The sequence below is a fragment of the Dromaius novaehollandiae genome, chromosome 1, assembly GCF_036370855.1.
Source record: "Dromaius novaehollandiae isolate bDroNov1 chromosome 1, bDroNov1.hap1, whole genome shotgun sequence".
In the NCBI taxonomy this organism is placed as follows: Eukaryota; Metazoa; Chordata; class Aves; order Casuariiformes; family Dromaiidae; genus Dromaius; species Dromaius novaehollandiae.
The window spans coordinates 187,677,698-187,698,440 of record NC_088098.1 but is presented as its reverse complement, the minus strand read 5'-3'; the positions used below and the strand labels follow the sequence as shown (position 1 = coordinate 187,698,440).

The window sequence follows — 20,743 nt, the reverse complement described above, 5'->3', positions numbered from 1 at the left end:
CTCCTGTATGTCCTATGAAAAAGCATTAGTAAGAAAGATAACGTTTCCAAGTTTGACAGTGGCATGCACAAAAAACAGTATGTAGACCACTACCATAACAGACACGCTAGCCAAAACCCTACTGCTAAGGCTTGATTTCATTTTTCTCCAAGACCAGAAATTCAATCTTCTTTTATACTAAATAGGTACAAAAAAAAAAAAGAAAAAGAAAACGGCTGGTGTTTCCCAAATGGAAAACTGTGGCATCCTACAGAAATGCACAAACGCACAAAGTTCAAATATAAACGGAGTTAAACGGTCTGCTTGTAGCATTGTATAGATGACTGACAGACAGATTCTCTGACAGTTCTTTTCAGATTTTTTTTCAGGAGGTTAGCAGCAACATCTCTATTTTTATTTCCAACAATTTTTTTTTTCTACTGAAAACTTCTCTTCAAAATTAAGGCATTACTACCATGCTTTGTCCAATCAGTTATATTAAATTTCTCATGTTATCAAAGAAAGCGCTGGTTAAGAACAAGTTTCTAAGTAGCTACCTCCTAAGCTCTTCCCTAATGTGCTGCTAACTTTAATTAGAACTGATTTTTTAAAATATTTTTATTCTAAATTCTGGATTTCACCAGAATAAAACATGTTAAGGCAAATCAAAGCCCTGTTCAGAACAGTCTATAAAACACCTCGACAACAAAAACTCTGGAAGCTAAAGATAACAAGTATATTTTACTTAGTTCGAAGACCATAAGTATTACATTACATACTAAGCGAGAATTTTATACATACCTCTCTTCCACAGGTTGTGGCAAATGCGGTTGTTCTATGGCATTAAGATACAGTGAGTCTGCTGATTTAATCTGACAGGCCTGTACACTCAGATACTTGAATATATGCACCTTACCCTTTGTACAAATCTGTTAGATAAGGAAAGAAGTTAGGTTTATAACTAGAATGAAAGAAATAATTTATTCAGAATTTAACTCAGTGTAAAACTTCCTGAAAAGCATCTGATATCATCGCATAGATATCAACTACTGGCAAACAAAGGTTATCAAACAAAAACAACAACAACAAAAAACACAATCACCCTACTTTAATTAGTCAGCCATATGTTTATGTGTACTACTATACATACTTTCAGAGAATAAGACAGGAAATAGCAAAAAAAGTATTCTACTTAACAAATCTAAATGAGCTTTTCACTCAAAAAGGATAAAGATTAATAAAATATATTTTAGTCTATTTTTAATTTTAAAATGAATAGTTACTTTCTAAAATTAGTCAATAATGACATTTCATTAGACAGCATATCCTTTATATACTTAGTCACACAGTTTTTACAAGTGTCCAAGCATTTTTATGATATATTTTATTTGCCTTTTAGAATTCTTTTTCTTTAATTGCACTCTTTAGCTCAAATGCTTGCTGGAATTTGCTTTATGTACTTTGGGGATAGTATCTGCATCACATTAGTAGTAAATGGAAAACAGTTATCTTACATAATAAAAATTGCCAAATGTTTTGCCAATTCTTACTGCACATGAATGGCATGCCGGGCAATGTAGAACCATTTTGGCTTTCAGAGATGTAGTCTGAACACCCACTGTCCAGTAAGTCAAAAACAAAAAAATTGTCTTAAAGCAGCGAGAATGGGTTACATTCATTTATTACCATTTCTCAACATGACCTACATTCAGAAAAGGATTTAGATATTTTTTGTCTATCACAGTCTATAAATTTACAATATAACGTAAAATAAATTTCACACAGAAAATGTTCTAGTCTGCTTGAATATTTTTGAACTGATGGTAAATCACACAACAACTTTCCAGAACTGGCCTTTTTGTTATTAACAGAAAGAGTATTTACCCCCGAAGTTTCTCTTTTTCACAGTTATACACACATTAAGCTTCATACACAGACAGCAATGAAAGAAAAGCCATATTAAATGTAGTTAATAGAATGAAAATCTTCTAGAATGATGCTGTTTTAAGTGGTGTGCAGAATCATACACAAAATACAGGATAGTTTTTATGTCTTGTGCAGAGACCATGAACCACCATTCCACAACTAATGTCTGTGGGGATTAAAATTCAGAAGCCTGCAATTGCATAAAACTATGAGAAAATGACATTTTATAGGCTAGTATTTGTTATTGTCCACCCCATATTAAAACATAATTTAAATGGTAGATACTACTTACTTGTGCTGGTGGAGACTGCAAAGGATTGTTCTCAAGCAATAATACTTGTAATTGCACCATCTTTCTAAAACAAATCGGAATCACAAGCACTTTATTGCAGGAAAAGTCAAACTTTACCAAGGGAAGCTGTACTAGTTCTAAAAACAAAACAAAAAAGACAAAAGTGTTGCATATGTATTTATTTTTGCCATAAGATGAATAAAATATTTCTGAATCAAGCTTTTCTGCAATAAGGAAAAAAGGAGTACTGCACAGGCAAAGAAAGTCACAGAAAGAGAACAAGCATATACTACACTTCAAACAAACAAACAAAATAAAACCCATGAATTAAGTCAGGAATACGATCAACATTTAATTCCATTCTAGGATGCGAAATGAAAAGGTTGTTACTGTTATACAAAGAACAATAATTTTCAAAATAAATACTTTGAAATCTGACTTTTTTTTTTTTTACTCAGTATTCGCAGTTAAGCATTTGTGTAACTTAAGAGATATCCATCTGTTAATCGAAAAGATAACTCATCAAAAAGAAACTTTTGTTTAGTAGTAAGTACTACAGAATGGTATATTCTGTAAAGACAGTGATCTCAAATAGAATAAATTCAAGCACAAGGAATTTTTTTCTTTTAATCATGTTTACTTACACAATTAAAAAACCCACTTTCAAAATACTAACTTAAAAAGCTACTGTAAAGGTATTAGGATTTGTTTTGTTTTTTACCTTGGGGTAAAACTTCAAGATAATTTCTTCTGATATTCAGTTCTTTCAAAGATTTCAGCTGGCCTATCTGCTGTGGCAAAGCTGTGATTTCATTACAGCTGACATCCTACAGCGAAAGTAACAGAAGCAGTGAACTTTTGGCTCTTAAATGTTAAATAATAAACATGTGAAACTGGATAATTTGCTGTTTCTACTGTAACATTTTATTACCTGAAAACAACCATCTATGTTCTCTCTTCACAGTGCAAAATTAGACACATGAGAAAGTGTTTGCACATTACTTAAAACCCAGAATGAATATTTATTTAGGGAAAAAGCTAATGTTAGAAGTGAATTTAATTTCTACAGCAACATTCAAAACCATTTGCTAAAATTCTTTTTTGTCATCTGTTGTTATTAACTGTGAAGAACTGAGTACCATGACTATATAACCAAATGAATTTGGACAAAATGTAGAACTTCTTGAATTTGAGGTTTCCAAGTAATTATTTTTTAAAAAGGTTCCTGTGCTTCTAGAGGGAATATTTTTAATCAAACTTCAAAACAAAACAAAACAGCAAGAGCTTTCTGCAGTGATGCTCAAGAAAGGCATACATCTGATTAATTATAGCCTACTACTTGATGTGATAAATAGCATGGGGCTCACAATAATACATAGAAGTTCGACATACTGTTGTAAAAGGTATTCCTTAACAGCCTAGAGAGGTTCTAAGCAGGTCTGATTTTGATGGCTAAATTCAACTGGTTTAACAATCTGGATAAAGCTGGAGCCTATGCTTATCTCAATTTCTAAAGGACTATCTGCTGTTAAGTTGAAATGAAGTATAAGGTAGGGTTAAGCAACAGAGCATATCATTTCAAGCAACAAATATACACATGCTAATACTACCATATAAGTATTTAAACAATTGATAAATTAAACAAAATCATAAAATGCTAGGAATGCAGCTAAAGATCAACCTCTTGCATTACGCAATCTAACTAGCAATCATTTTTACTGGCAAACTGATATATAGCCAATGTGAAATCAAAAGGATCTTGAAACCTCTGCTTACAACCAAAGTAACCTGTAAATTTGAGTAGTGCCCCAATTATGCTTCTATTTCTGCTTAACAAAAGGAAACAGTGCTTTATAGTGCAAGAATTACGTGGTAATGCCAAATTTTCCTGAATAGTCAAAGGAATACTTTTAGGATGTTCATTCCTACTCCTGTTTCAAATTATGGATTTACACAGTATCTAAGAGCTCCTACACTGCAGAATTTCTAAAAGTAAGTCAGATGTCAGAGTCATCTCTTTGAAGACCATTGCTATAATACTAATTAACAGTGTTACATAAACTCCTTGTCTTCCAGCCTAAAAACTAGTTAGCAACATTTAACAACAGTAAAAACACAACTCGACTCAACAATGCTGCTCCCTAAATCAGAGACAAGTTTCTTCTTGTAACAGAAGCTCCCAGCTGCCAAAACTTCCTTCCCTTGTCAAAACAGAGTCAGGAAACTATTTTAACTTTTAGACAAGGAAATTAAAAATCCTAGCTAATGAGTGCATCTTTTGCCCAAGTTACTACAAAGTCCAGTTAATTGCATCGTTCCCAGATCATCTATTTTAAGAACTTTACTGTCCTATTTCTAATCTACAGACTTTAAGCAAGCTCATAATTAAGCACTCACTTTTTGGAGTACAGATACAAATTCAAAGTCACCCTGTGGCAAAGAAACTCTAGATGAAGTATACTTATGCACATATATCAGAATAAGTCAGGGGAAGAGATGGAGAATTTAAAAGAAAGTATGAAAAGTCACCTATGGTCATGTATAGCCTCCAAAACAAAGTCCACTTATGACCTTTCAAAACATTCATAATAAAACTCATCTATTACAACCGCATGTCAGTACTCCAGATCCCTAGAGACCACAGTATCCTTTATCCTACTAAACACTGCAATCCAACATTTTTTTTTCATTTTTTATTGCTTTGATTGAATAGCTGTGGAAAACAAAGTGCTATAAGCTTATTTCTAGTTATATTTTTGCTCTTTATTACCATTAGATTTCATGAGTGCACATGTGACAGAGATGAGGTTTAGCTTAAACGTCCAACTATTTCAGCAATAATGAATGCAATACTGTCAAAATTAAATGCTTATGGTTTTCCAACTATTAATGTTGTTAAAGGAGCAAGACGACTAGCAGTTGGGAACTTCACATCAAGGACAGCTGCAGACAATAGACCTGAAGTCTAGATACCTATTCAGTTTCTAGGGGCCAGCATTCACTGAAGCTCAGACTTATTGTATTAACTCAATTATGTTCTCACTGTTTGTTTCCTGCCTTGACAACACAGACAAGTTTCCTCAAGAGCAGAGAGATGTAAGGCTTAGGTTTTTTTTTTACATCAATTACTATGGCACGAAGCTTGGCGGTGTGCAAACAAATGGAAATCACCAGCATTTTTCTTTTATTTATGGCAAAGTTTAAATGCTCTCAAAAAGATGAAATTCAGCATAATATACACAGAAAAAACAAATACAGTACTCTAGCTCCATACTGACACATTTGATGGCATGGAGGAGTTTATCTAAACCTTCCAAATTAAGGTAAAATCCTTCCTTACATCGATTTCATGACTTGGGACTCAGGACTAAGCACATGGATTCTGCCAGAGCTTGTGACACGCAAAGCCACACTGAAGGGTAAATAAGTTATATGGTGCATGAGCATGTGCAGCCTTTTAGAAAACAGAGAGCAGCAGGTCCCAATTGCTAAAGCTGCTGGTTCAGATTAGATGAATGAGGTGAAGGACCTAAATCCTGGCTGACAGATAAAGGTATCCAGCACAACAGGAGAAAGGAGTGCTCCAGAGATGGAGAAGGCCATTCCCCCAGGAGGGCAGCAGCACTACTGCCCAAGAGGAAGGACAACAGAATTATACTGTACTTTTGGGATTTTTGGCTGCGGTTAATGAGCCATCTCTGCCCAATTCCTTTTCTTTGATAGAAACTAAGTTTCAGTGCATCTTCACATGACTTTGCACCCATTCTCCTGGCTGGCAGCAGCAGTATGACCAGGTTAGGTAGCTGCAAATAAGTTTCCCAATCAAATTTTGAAATTAATTTGAGCAGACCCTGAGGGAAATTAAGGTGTTATTTTGATGCCTGTAAGACAGCAGTAAGAGATCTATATAACACAGACTTAACTCTGACATTTAACAGAATTCATGAAAATGTACTGCATGTAATATCTACATCAGTTCATCTCACAAGTATGAAACCTATCTAATTTATATAGGAGATAATAGAAAAAGGAGGTAATAGAAAAAGAACTGCTTACTCCATTTTGGAGGGAAGAGGGAAGGAAGCGGGGTTAGTTGGAAAGATCTGACGCAATCTGCAGCAACCTATGCATGTACCATCCTGGACTGACTATAGGTGTAAAATCTGTTTCAAAAGTGAGATAACAAAAAAAATCTATTTGCTGCATATACACAGACTATACTGCACGCAGCCTGTGAAAACGTGTAAACCACTTTGGAAGCCTTGCGTGCGCTTAACAAAGCCCTGGTCGTGCAGGCACTGCGCGCGGCCAGACGGCACCCACTGCCCTTCGGCGCGCAGGTCCCCAGGCAACGGCGTGCCCTGCCGGAGCGCTGCCCGGGCTGTTGCCTGGAGGCCACGCACCAGGCAGGCTGGCACTCCTTGCGCACAGCTGCACATGTTGTGCAGCAGCAACTGCAGCATGACTTAATCCTTTTTGCTTTCTTCCCCCCTCCCTTTTTTAGGGTTTTAGAACAATAGCCACCTTATTATCTAACACTGTTTTATATTCAGACCAGTACAGATACTGGATCTCAATCTTACAGCTATTTGCTTCTGCCCGTACATCACACTTTAGTCATTTTCCAGCTAAATAATACAATTTATTTAACGGGAATTGTAACAAACGCTTATGGTGGCATCAGCCTAGGAAATCAGGCCATTTGAACTGAGGCATGCCCAAAGCAAAAATACCCGTTCTTCAAAATTTCTTTTTAAATCAAAGAAATAGCATCAGACCTTTTTGAGCTTTAACAATTCTTCTAGGCTCCAAAAGTGACATGATGCTATAGCACCTCATTTGAAATATTTTTAGAGCTGGAATTGTGTTCATGACAAAAAGAGTAATGCTGAAATTACACTGTAACTGGGAAGCAATATTATTACATTTTCATAAAGCCAGTATTACAAAAGTTAACCTAAACATATAATTAGTACAAAAACATTCCCAAAATCCATCTCCTTTGGGCATAATCTGCATTACTTTTGAAGCTCTTAGTTTTTAACTTTTTAAAATTCTAAAATAAGGATAAGGGCTACTGTTAAGTGATATGCAAACTCTTATTAACAAATGAAACACATCGGCATCAGTAATACTTCATTTACTGGAAAGATACAAACTTGAAGCAGGAGGGGAAATTTGCAGTGACATGCATTTCAGCAGTTCTTTACTGAAAATATTATCACAGACTTCAGTTGATATCAACTAAGACGTACAGCTGTGAACAGAAGGAACCAGGCCAAGTCCCCCAATTTATTTCACACGAGCCCCCAAACTAACAATTGCATCCCTTCACCACCAAGCCAGGTTACGTTTAATCTAGAAGTGACCAATAGATGACAGGCTTCAAACTTAGTCAGTGACCTACCCAGTCATCCTATTCCCCATTTTAGGAGACGTTTAATAGTCTTCAACTTTAATTATGTGCAGAAATGGAGCCATAATCTTTTAATGAATTTATTTTAAACAATATAGAAACAATGCTATAGCTAACATGTATCTTTTAAGGTTAAGTAAATCAAAACAATTCCAGTAATCTAATTAAACCCACGTTAAAAATATTTAAAACTCTTTGATAAGGTAAATTAATACAGCTCACCAAAAAAAAAAAAAAAAAAACACACACTTGTTAGTCTTTAGCTCAAGTATATCCCAGAAGGAAAAAGATAACTGTCCATCCACAGCCAGGTCAGTTGTGATAAAAGCCTGACACCACAAGCAGCCGAACAAAAAGAATTTAAGAAATAAAAAAAGTCCCACAGTTACCACTTTGCTTCACATATGAAGAAACAGTAGCAGGACAAGGGCCTAAAGCAAGGCCAGCTCACCTTCTGTAAAAGTTTCATATAGAAACTAATTTTATAAGAATGACAACATGATAAGCTGTCACTTTCAGATGTCCAAATGATGTATAAGATAAATGCAGTCAATGGAGATGATAGCAAGTGGAAAAAAGTTCAAACATCACTGTTTAGCGAAGCATAAGCTATCAGTGTCAAAGCATAGAGTTTATTTGTCAATTTGTTTCTTAAGAGGTCAAGGTGAACAGAAATAACCAGGAGAGGCAACACATGCCTCAATGGGGTTCGCAGTCTCAGAGAGCTTGTGATACATGAAAGAGAAAGGCAAGGGGCAATGAAGAGAAACATACATACACAATGTCAGCATACAACGTTATAAAAAACCACCCACAATTAAATGCATAAGGAAGTTAAGGTACTGGTTTATTTCTGCCTTTTTAGTCTCATTAATTAGGCAATATATTATAGATGAGCTACTGCTTGTGGGAATTGCAGACCTTGTGGACAGCTTTGAAAACAAGGGGAATAGTAATTTTGTAAGCCTGTTTAGATAGCTATTTCATGAAAAAAAATAGTTAAATAAAGTGTAAATAGACTGATAAGACCAGTATCACTAGTGGAACGCAGCGTGGTAAGTAGATAGTAATAAATAAGAGAAAGAAAGTAGAAGGGGAAGAGGTTACAGAGAGGGATGCGGCTTTGAAGAGACTGATGCCAGAACTAGAAACTCGAGGGCAGCAAAACAGGGAGCCAGTAAATGCTGTGAGGACAACTGATAAAGATAACGAAATTAGCAGCTATGTTTTGAATGAACAAAGGGCTATGGTGGTGTTCAGGAGGCCCAAGAGAGCATAAGGAAGACTATTATTGTGTTACTATCTAACACTCTTAAAAAGTTCACAAGTTTTTTTTTTTTTAAACCTGCATTATAGTATTAGGCATTAGTTTAAAGAACATTGCAAAGTGAATTATACTGTTCGTAGTTAAATATAAACAAAAAGAAAATAGCAAAATCAGTAACATACCAGTTCCATTAACTGTTTCAGCTGACCTATCTCTTCTGGAAGGGAACCTAGCTTATTGTTACTCGCAATTAAGACTTTTAGAGGAAGACCACATAGGCAAGCTGGCAAAGAAGAAAGCTGATTTCGACTGCAACAAAAACAAAAACAAAGCAAGCATTAGGAATACAAGACATTCTACTGTATGCTCCCCTAAAGTCTGAGAATAACATATTTTGTAAAATCCCTCTCATTTTGATATCTAAAATGTAAATTTTGGAATTAAAAAAACCTGCAGTCATCAAGCAAATACTTGCACATCAGAATATCTATATTACTGACTAAAACAGTATTACAGAATATTATCACTCCAGAAAAAATTAATCATATCACTTTAAGAACATTGTAAAAACAATCTGATTGTCACCTAGAACAGCTGTTTCCCTTCACAATGAATACAGGAAAGTCAATTAAAACAGTGTTTTTCAAGTATCTACAAATTCCTATTCTTACTGCAGTACAGAGAATGACACTTCTGCTCTAACTTAACAACAAACACACACTTCTGATTACAGAAAAAATGGTTATTTTCACAATTCCTTTAAAGCACAGTTATAGTTGAAGATTACTTCGTACACACCACTATTTTTTTTTCCAGGCAACCCAAACTTAAAATCAAAGTCTGGAGAAAAATAAAGTGTATTCTTTTTGCTCGCGGTTTGTTTCCCATGAGGTAGCCAATGAGTATAAGCCATAACATTATCCCTCCCACGAGTATCAGAAGGCAGGCAGATAACCAATCCAATTTGGAATCTATTTATATAAATTGCTATTACACATCACTGTATTCTGAGTACCTAACATATCTTAAACTTTTCAGTATAATACGGACAAATTTATTTCTCATTTTGCAGATGGGAAAACTAAGGAACAAGGAAAATAAATCATGTCCTCAATATCTCACAGAAAGCTCACAGAAGTGTTAAAAATGCAGGCAAAAAAACACCTATTTGCCAGTCCTATGACTCAGCCTATAATTCACCTTTTTGAAAAATATTTTCTTTATCATTCATTCACTGCTCCTCTATGTGGAAAAAATGAATTATAGTCTATTCTAATAAAACAAAGGTTTTTTCCTGACCTCACAGGACAATGTTGCAGATTGTTATGCACAGAAATCAATGACGTCCGCAAGACAAGATAAACCTTTTATAGAGCCTTATCCCTGATCTTATTTTTCATCAGCATTGTTGGAACAGACTAGAGCATTTGAGGACCAGTGTTCTTCAGCTAGGAGAATGTAGGACCTAGCCTATATAAGAAGGTATCAACTATGCTTTCAAACCTTCAAACAGAACCAGCAAGAAAGGATCATCTCTAAACCTGCTCAGTCAGGGCCTTGCCTGGATACCAGTGACGCTCTGTCCAGCACAGCTGGAGGGACTCTCTTTTTTCTAAGAAAAACAACAGCCTATGTTAACTATTTTCTGCTGTTATGCTTTTTTGGTCACAAATTTGGATGTATCATGATATAAGCTTTTAGGTCATTTTTTCATGACCACCTAAATAAACACAGAGTCAGCCTATGTAAAGAATTTGAACTTTCTCCAAGTGGGGAAAAATATTAAGTACAAAAGTACAAGCTCATAGCTATCATGTTTTCTTTCAGACATATAAATTTGTGTTAAAAGAATTTAGAGAAACTACTGGAGAGGGGAAAGAGAACATCTTCATTCAGAAGTCCTACCTTAACGTGCAAGCAATTGCTAGGGCTGCCATAACAGAGAAATAAAGGTCCACTACTCTGGAACGTTGGAAGGATTTGTTGAAGGAAGCCATCTAAACAGTTCCCAAAAATATTTTAACATTAATTTAGACACAGTGAGATTCCAAGTTAGCAGATCCTTCAAGTGACCAGGAAGAAACATCAGAGAATTTCTTAATCTGCCTTGAATCCTGAACACTCAAGCTATTAAAAACTTCTCAGTGGGCTAGTTCATTCTCTTGACAAACACTTCTAATTTAATGAGGTTTGAATATCCATTTTGAGACCCTTCAAGGCTTTTCCTTCCTCCAAGGCTTCTATGGTACCTTTCTCAAGTAGGGAATAAAAAGAACCCTGTTGGAAATAAAATCAAAATAAGATCTCTTAACCAAGCTAAACACAGCAAAACAAACCTGGGATCTTCAGTGTTTCATTCCCTACCAAGACTCATATTGACTCGTTTTATCTCTGCATCTTACTTTTTTCTAAGATCTAAGAGGAGTTTAAAAAACAAACAAAACATAACAAGCCTTTGACAGTTGCTGATATAACCCTGAAAACCTAAATAGCAGCTGAACCAAAAACTTTTAGCCTGGCTTCTTATGAAAAAGGGGAGGGAGCAGGGGCAACTCTGGATGATCTGTCTCCATCCCATTTCAATAGAGGCTAACACAGACAACTAGTAACAATTTTTAATGAAACCTAAAAACTAACTCCCAAAACACACAGAAAATAAAGGACCAACTTTTGCATATCATCATGATCCACATAACAGACCTTCTCCTCTTGTCCCCACAACTTGTGCACCCAGCATACAAACCTCGGTGCTACATGGGCCTCACATCGTATCTCGGACTCCGTGAGCAGGAAGAAAACTACCGACCCTGTAAGTGCAGTCACAGCCCAATTCTGAATCTCCACAGAACTTACTGCAAGTTGGAAGGAACTCATACAGCGGTATTTTGCAATATCTGTCTATATATATAAAAGTAAATACTTTTATCAAGACCTGCTATTATTAATCAGTTTAGACCACATTATCATAACAACAGTGTAAGTAACAATTCTCTTCCCCTACTTTTTAATATTTTAAAGTAATGAAAAAGTTTTCCTCTTCTGTAGGTAACTATGCTAAATTTTGTCACAGAATATTCTTATTCTCTCTCTACAGCAGAGTAGAAGATTTAGAGCTTGTTCCCAACAACAGCCTAAATGTAATAATTGGGGGGGGGGGGGGGGGTTGAGGAGGCAGCATTGGGAAGGAAACATTAACTGTTCAGGTCCCGTAAAATTGCCATCTAAGGACCAAAAAAAATCCCAAATCCAAACCTCAGAACTCAAAAGTGCTTGTTACGATGAAAAGTGTCATCGGTCCTGTGCAATCTTATTCAAAAATATATACTAAATCACTCCAAAATAGCCTCAGCGAATTTGTCCTAAAACTGTCATCCTTAAATTACAAATAATAAGTGAGAAGAGTAACATTGCTGTATAATGTAATGTACAAGATGGTCGGAAAAAAGAGACCACAGAGTGCAAATCCTTCAGCTGCTCTTAAAGCTACAAATTGAAAAAATAAACAACCATCATTACTTCATGAAAGCGGAGCTAGATAAAGTTCATGGACAGATCTAAAAAAGTCTCATCTCATCCAAGAAGGCAGTACAAGGAATGAGATTATTCGTTTTACTGCACAAATGCTTCCTATATCCAGAAGTGTTGAGTTCCCCAGATGCCCCTAGCCAATGACTTGCCAAACTGATTACAATTTTTTATTCTCTGGGTCAACAAGATACAACAAGCACAGGAGTGTCAGATTGGTGAAACTGTTAACTCAGGAAAATAATACATGCATTGTCCTGTTTTGTTTTATCTGCAGGAGTTCAAATACCTTCGTTAAAAGCAATTTTATTAACACACACTTATTTTACCACCCAACTGAGAAAGATGAAAATCTGAAAAGGTTAAACTATTCAGTAGATATTACACACACACACACACACACACACACACAAAATCACAAAGTAAAGGATTCATCTCAAGTTCTACAGAACTCAGGAACAATCCATTAAGAAATAAGGAACAGCACATCCCAAGGCAAGCGAATAATAAATTGTCACATCTGTTTAAAATAAATTTCTTTATTTAAAGAAAGAGCACTGTCCACCAAAGCCCAGAGACTTTGTCTCTTGGCATCACTTTCTAGTTCTACCTAACGTATGGGCTCTGCTGGTACCAGAGAGAAAAATATGCAGCTCTCATCCATAATGCTTTTCTTGACAAGAAGCAATATGCTGAAAAAGTTAAGGATATTTCTCCTTCTTCTAAAGACTGCTTACTTTGTTCAACTAACATGGGGGAAGGGCCCATCCACATGAAGAGGAAATTATTTCAGAAGATTTTAAACAGAGGGAAATGACCTTACTTAGTAAAGTCTGAAAAATATCCTTTTGTTTTGATTGTCTAATTTACTGTGATATGTGATACTTCGTCTGTTTGTAACTATTCTGGGTTTGTGATATGACTCACACAAATTCCGTTACCATAGTGAGTTATTTCATTCTAATTTCTGAATTTACTAAAAGGTTTTATGCAAGCAATCTATTTAATGCAATATCAATTTCTTTATGTATATATAATTATGATGCCATTTCATAAATTAAGAGTCCTATTCCTAACGTGTGAAAATACTCAAGACAATTCTTTTTTCCAACTTTTAGAGACAAAATTGGAGTTTCACAGTGGCAAAAACTATAGCACAGTAACAGTGTAAGGAAGGCTTGAGAAACATACTCAGCATTTACGAGACTCTGTATTTTGGGTTTAGAAGCACCAGCACCACTTTGCCCCCTCAAGCCTCAATATCCCTGCAAAGATCAGATGGTTACATCTTCAATAATGCATTTTCCCACACTCAGCTGCAAATAAACCTCTGTCTCGTCCCACCTGAAAAAGTGCTGATATTCTTTCTTCGAAATGCAAGTATGCACTCACCCGCATTTCAACCAATAACAATTCTCTATACTGATTAGCATTTACACTCTCTTTTCCTGGAAAAGAAACAGAAATGCCTAATTTTTTGCTCCTGCCTCCTAAAAAAGTAGTAACTGTTTCTTGCATAATGACAGGATACTAGCAATAAAGTAGCACACTTTTCCTTTCCATTCGCCAAGAAAAAGATCGATCTTCTGCCTCTGTCCCTCCATCTTTTTGGCTACAAAATGCATATGTTAAGGTTCAAAAAAAATTTGTCATTAGAAGGCAATTAAAAGACTCTGTGCTGATATAATTAGCATTCAGAATTTGCTATAATAGTAGGGGAGAGAAAAGGATTAATGCTTTTTGGTCTTTCCTTAAATCATTAATTTTTCATTTTGGTCTTTACAATGCCTTTGTATAATGGTCTGCCGACAGGCAATAAATTTCTGCCTTATTCCTTGGAATAAAACAAAAAATGTCAATTGTTCCAGAAACATACGAAGAACAGATGTTGTACATTTGCAAATGAACAGAAAATAAGGTAAACTTAAACTTACCTCAAATTTAAGTAAGTTAGCATTTGTAAGTTCATTATTGCATCTGGTATAATTTTAATACAATTGTGGTAAAGATTTAGTGTTTCCAGTGACACAAAATGGCACAACTCCATAGGAACCTCAGTTAATCTATTCTTGGATAGATCTGAGAAGAGAAAAAAAGGAGAGGATACATTCTTTGAACCATTAGAAATACAGACTTTGAAAAGCCATGCTTCTTTATTAAAAATGAATGTTCTCATACAGTTAGATAGCAAATTCTGCCAATATTTTCATTATACAAAATAAAATTAGCATTCACCTTTGAAACTTTGAAAGGGAACATACAGTATGTAAAAGAACAATTACATTTTATTCAGTCCAATAAAAATAATTATTCACAAGACTCAGTATCGTTGAGGAAATACATGCAAACAGAGGCAAGTATAACTTTCAAAGTTCAGGTAATATGTCCGAAGACTGATACACAGCTAGATATTTTCAACAATTTATAGAGTTGAGGAAAACAAATGACAAGGATTACTACTTTTTTGAAATTTTCAGAGAATGTCCTCTGGATAACTTTTCAAACTAACCTGTATTTCCTATATCTCAGTTAATTTTAAAAGAATTCTACCTATAAAAATGGTGAAGACTTTCAGGAATGTATTTGATAGATAGCATAAATACATACAAGACAACAGTGATGGATTCCAAATCCCCCGAGGCCTTGTAGACATAGAACAAAAGCTTTTCATTTTTAACCAGCCATTTATTTCTCAGTTTAAGCACACAGAAACAAAGGAAAATCAGTATGAAGAAATGTGACTGAGCTTTTTTCCTTGACAATATCACAATATGAAAAAAAATAAGTATCACAATTCTGACATGAGTCCAAATAAAATACAAATGTATTCTGGTGTGTAATGGAGTTAACTGAGTTCAAAGAAACATTTAAATAGCGTAGCAGAACTACTATCAAGAACAGCACAAATCTCCCCATACCATCAGATGGACTTGAAGAATGGTCACCTGTTTTAAGTGGAAGGAACAGGAATATACCTGGGCAAAAAAAGAGTGATGTCTGACGGGACGAAAACATGGAAAATGGAACTTGATGGCCCTCTCTTTTCTTCCCTGCTGCTACTTTAAGCCTTCTCCCTGACCCTTCAAAGCTACTTACTTTATTAACGTACAAGAAGGGAAATACAGCCAAAGGACAGGAGAACCGTTTCCAGAGTGCTGATGATCTGACTCCTCTCCAAAAAATCATTTTGCTCTTATAAGCAGACAGGCAGAAGCCTGAAGATCTATTGAACTTTCTTTGCAGTGTCAGACTTATCAGTTTGCTGTGCAGAGGCACAGCTTGAGCTCAAGTAGGACTTCAAAACTGATTTCAATAGGAAGGTCTAATTTATTACTATCTGAGGCCAGCACCCAATGAAGTCTTAGGGCAAAGGGCCACCTCCCAGAGGCAAACCAATCCAGAATTTCACTGGCAGAACTTTTACCTCTCTCAACAGGGAAATCTACATTCTTTATACTCCATATAAGGGAGTCTAGTCTGTCCCAGACATCATAACTCTCTGAATCATGCAGGTTTTACCATTTTTATTTTTGTTCTTGCCTTCTGCAATGCTAGCTGAACTTCACTCCACTTCATTCCCCTTGTTGGCTTCCAGTTCGCTTCCCTTAGCAGCTGCCAATGAAATGCTGGTTCCATCGTTTCATCCTCTTGCACCAAACCTGCTTTCAGCAGCACAAGCCTAGCATGCTAATGGAGTGTGCGTCCCTGCTGACTCAAACGGCAACACTGTTGAATTGAGCTCCTCAGTCAAACTTGTTCACCTGTAAGTTACTATATAATAGCAATGCTTGACCTGCACTACTTTCTCTTCGCCAGGCTTCGATGGCAGTAACATGCAGCATTAACTCAGTTTCTCCTTTCCTCCACTTTTGCAATTCAACTACAGCATTCCCTATTTCAGTAATGTCATGACTATTTTAAGGGGAGAGAAAGCTCTTTAACGCTCCTTTGCTTCAGTGCTTTGAAACTGTACTGTTTTCTATTTATCATGAGAATACTTGTTTACTAATACAGCATTCCAGAAAAATACCACTGGCTCCCTCTCCTGCTGCCATCCTAGCTGTGTTTATTATCAGACATTAACAGCAGATTGACATGTGATGACTTCTAGAATCATGCAGAGGGTATTCATACAATCCAGACTCAAAGAAAAGCCTCCCCTTTTTTTTAAAGCCACACTTTATTGCATTGGCATCACCATGTGTAGATTACTCTCCTTCACGGGAGGAGCAGCAGTAAGACTCAGAACAGTGAATTAAACTTAGGCCTAGGCTGAGGAGGGCCCTCCATGGAATCGAATGTTACATGGAGAGCAACCTCTCATCCTTGACCTCACCCTTCTTAAATGACACACACAAAAACTTGGGAACACAAGAATGCTACTTCTCCTCATGTTATTGAGGCTGCAGCCTATCGCCTAACCCCCATCTGATCCCATTTCTTTTCACATCCAATAAAAAGGGCTGTTCCCACAACAATGGACTTCTCCTCGAAATGTTCTAGTACCTCAAAAAAGTGCAACAGCAAACAGAATGACTCCTCGAAATGTTCTAGTACCTCAAAAAAGTGCAACAGCAACCAGAACGACCCTGTTCATTTATCAAAGCACTCATATTTCAAGCAGTACGTCAAAAGTGCCTCCTCCTACGCAGCTGAATACTTACTGTGCTGAACCTTTCCAGGAAAAGTAGTACTTATCAAGTGGTTTTTATCACCACTAGGATCTTCTGAATACTACATTTTGGTATTTTTCTTAACTAAATGCTTTTCTTTTTTTTAATCTCAGCAGTATATCAATGACTGATAATTTTGTATAATACTCTAAGTTCTTCACAGTCAAAGTGAGCACTTGATAATCTGACCCTTTTTCCTATAGCTGTCAAAAAGCGCAGCCATACCCCTACACTTAATTTCAGCCTACTATATTTAACTAAGCCTGTATCCTACTGTTAGGACATTGATCTCTGACCAGGATCTGAATCTCTGAAGGACAAAGACGTACAAGTGTGCCATTCTGAGGAAAGTGGGGATGTTCCCCGATGCCTTCCTATTAGCTAGCTCACTGCCGGCTCCTGACCAAGCACACAGACTTCCTCGGTTACTCATCTGCTTTTTAGATACTCCAGTAATGAAACTTAGGAACTTATCACCTTATGAAACATCAACTGCCTTAAGAGAGTAATTTAAAAAGTACTACAAAGGTGCAAATATCTTGTTCCTCTTCACATTTTCTCTTTTCCGTTCATTTAGCCATGCTTCACAATTGATAAATGAACACATGATTTGAGGTTAGTTACTCACACATGAAGCAGAGTAATTTAAGAAAAGATGTTTTCATATATAAATCAGAATAATTAACCTAATTTTCAGTACAATTAATGTATAACTTCTAGTATACAGATGGAGGCTTTTTTCATTCTTTCAAATTAATACGGTAACCAGTAAAAACCAAACCCTGCATATCTGACTTTACTATGAGTAAAATGAACTTTCATTTTTTTCTGACTATCCTCTGTTCTTAAGGGTTTTAATGCTGCTAAACTGAAAAAGGATGAAATAAACCCCCCCAGATGATAACGGACAAAATCCTCCCTGTTGTTCTCAGGCAAGTGGGTTATATCATAAAATCTGTATACAACAAAGTAATTCTGTTTGTTAGTGCCTAGCTCTCACAGTATAAGAATAAGATCATTTCAACCCTGTTATATCTATTGTCTCTTGATAAATAAATAAAAAACAATAAAAAAAATTATATCTACAGCACATGAGGAATAAAAACTACTTACATAAGCACACTTAAAAAAAAGCCCAACATGCAGGAAACTGCCCGCTTTCAGTTCACAGGGAAAAATGAAACAGATTAAAAAAGACATGCTGAGAAATAAAGGACTATCAGCCCCAAGAAAGGTGTGTAACCAGGATAAAATATTTCTACACATCAAAACAGCAGTGTGGCAAACAGCACCTTTTGTGACAGAATTTTACCGCATAGTTAAAACACTGCATGAGATCAATGGATGATAAAATAGAGGAACCAGAACCATGGTACAAGCTTCGAAAAACCTTACAGACAAGAGAAACCAGGCAGAACAGCGAGTACGAGTAAAATGTACATTGAAAGTATTTCTTTACATAGGAAAGATAAAATAAAAGAGAAGTTAATGGGCAGCAATACTGCATCATTAGCACAAGTACTACAAAAAATACAACAGAAACAACTAATCTTGCTCAAATGAGTATTGGGGAAGGGAAGCATGAGAGGTTCATCTATGACAGCACTAATGAGTAGTAAAAGGCAGCTATATAGATTTAGACATGAACAGGCATCTTCCTGTCATCCATAACAACTCTCAGAACTGCTTTATCATGGAATATTTTGAACATGACATAGAAGATATTTTCCTACGTACAGACAAGGGAATACACGTTGCTAGTGTTGCAGCTAAATTTTTTCTGGATGTGATGACTTAGTTCTCCACCAAAAAATTTCTAAATTAATAGTTAATGAATTTTTGATATGATTTAGTAATAAGACTCAGAGAAAAGCTGGCTGTTTAGAACAGAAATCAGGATAAAAATACAACAGCTTTAATCTGCACCAAACTAAAAAAATCTTAGTTAATAAATTAAATTCTGTAATAAATGGATCTAATCTCTCGACTCCAATGTCATATGGATTATTATTATTAGAGAAAACAAGGACTAACAGCAGAATCAAAAGGCTGATAAACAACTGGACTACTGAAAGACAACAATGGGCTGTGCAGAAAGCACAGTTATCTCACTAGAAAGAGATTAAGGGACACATTTCTGTTGGGACACATTTATATAATATTTTTATAACAACTTAATAGAAAAAGCAGAAGCTTGCCAATACAATTTACTCATGGAAAGTACCATTAATATAAAATCTGAATGTCTTTGAGAAACAAAGGACTGGGAACAGAATCTGAGGTACAAAGTGCCCATGTCTTCAAAAATGAAAGGTGAGGAAAAGAGTCTTCAGATCAGTTTTAAACTGTACCTTAAAAATCTATTCAAACGTGTATAGAAACTTCTGAAAGCTACATAATTATTTTAATTCTAGAAAGCTACTTTTATCTCAAATTACTGCATCTCACAATTAGCTTGTATGTATTTTTGTTTTACTCTGAATTCAAAGTGCTAAAACGAAATACAAAGGATTCACTATCAGCAAGCCTTAATGAAACTGCTTCTTGAACATACTAAAAAACAAATGAACAAACAAACGAAAAGCCTAAAATGAACATAAAACCCAATACACCTATATTTTGTTTCTGCCACAATTGGAACACTTTTGCTGAAAGTTTTTGCAAAAACATGACTGGACTCTTTATTCAGAAGAAGAATGCAGAAGCTAAAATTTTAAAAATCCTTCAAAAACCTTTTAAATAAATAATTAGTTGGCAGACCTTTCTTACAGTAATTCTTTATTTCTACATTTCCCAAATCATTATGTTACACCCCCTCTTACTTCATTAATTCGAAGAACAACCTACAGGCTAATTAAAAATAATTAAAGCTCTGGACAGAGCAGTTTTTGCTGCAGATACAGACAGAAGCAGCGGCATGGAATTTGCTAGTGTTTAACGCAGTTTCTGACTATTTTGCTTATAGCACATGAAAGATGATCTAATAAATTAATGAATCCGTGATGGCAGATAGTTACTAAGACGATCTACATGGGTTTCACCTGCGGTGACCATTTCCTGTAATTTACCACTATGAAACAGGCTACATAGCCAAACATCCCACTTGAGTGAAGGGGGAGCACTAGAGTGAGCTTCTTGTGCAATTTAAATGGAATACACTGCTCGTTCATTATTTGTGACAGTAAGAGATTTCAAACTACATTTGGCTTCACTTCATTTTTCTCCTGCCAAAACCAAGTTCGTTAAGATTCCAAAATAAAGGCAGGCAAAAATATAAGCAAGGCAGCTTAGAAAAATATTAGAGAGAATCTAGATCTTTAAAAGACTCAGCACAGTTCTGGAGCAACGACATTGCTTTTGTAGGAGAAACAAGGACGTTATCAGCTAGACGGGAACGACACAAAACAAGCACTTCCTTAGCTGTGGCTGAGCAGCAATAAAAAGCAAAAAGTCCAGACTAGAAAGCACTGTCACGCTCCACACTGCCACCTTAACGGCGATACCTGGCACAGACCCCTTCAATTCCTGTACGCCTGAACACGTCTCCGCAGTGAAATCCCAACTCTGACTAGACTCCTTCTGAGTCTTTCCGACTCCTTCCAACTTACTGCTGTGCAAGCAGATTACCAACACTGAAAACAGCCTTTAAGCCTGCTGCCACTATA

The 20,743-nt window shown here is 35.9% G+C and overlaps 1 protein-coding gene across 3 annotated transcripts in view; it reads right to left on the bottom strand.

Annotated features, from left to right (window-relative positions):
* LRCH1 (leucine rich repeats and calponin homology domain containing 1) overlaps positions 1–20,743 on the bottom strand; it is a 141,617-nt gene that overhangs the window by 62,529 nt on the left and 58,345 nt on the right. For all 3 annotated transcript variants that reach the window (XM_064504849.1, XM_064504851.1, XM_064504850.1), the window contains exons 2-6: positions 14,340–14,484; positions 9,063–9,189; positions 2,919–3,024; positions 2,198–2,334; positions 781–908 (exon numbers count right to left, since the gene is read on the bottom strand). In XM_064504849.1, the coding sequence (XP_064360919.1) occupies positions 781–908; positions 2,198–2,334; positions 2,919–3,024; positions 9,063–9,189; positions 14,340–14,484 (643 nt within the window). The remainder of the gene's footprint in view (positions 1–780; positions 909–2,197; positions 2,335–2,918; positions 3,025–9,062; positions 9,190–14,339; positions 14,485–20,743) is intronic.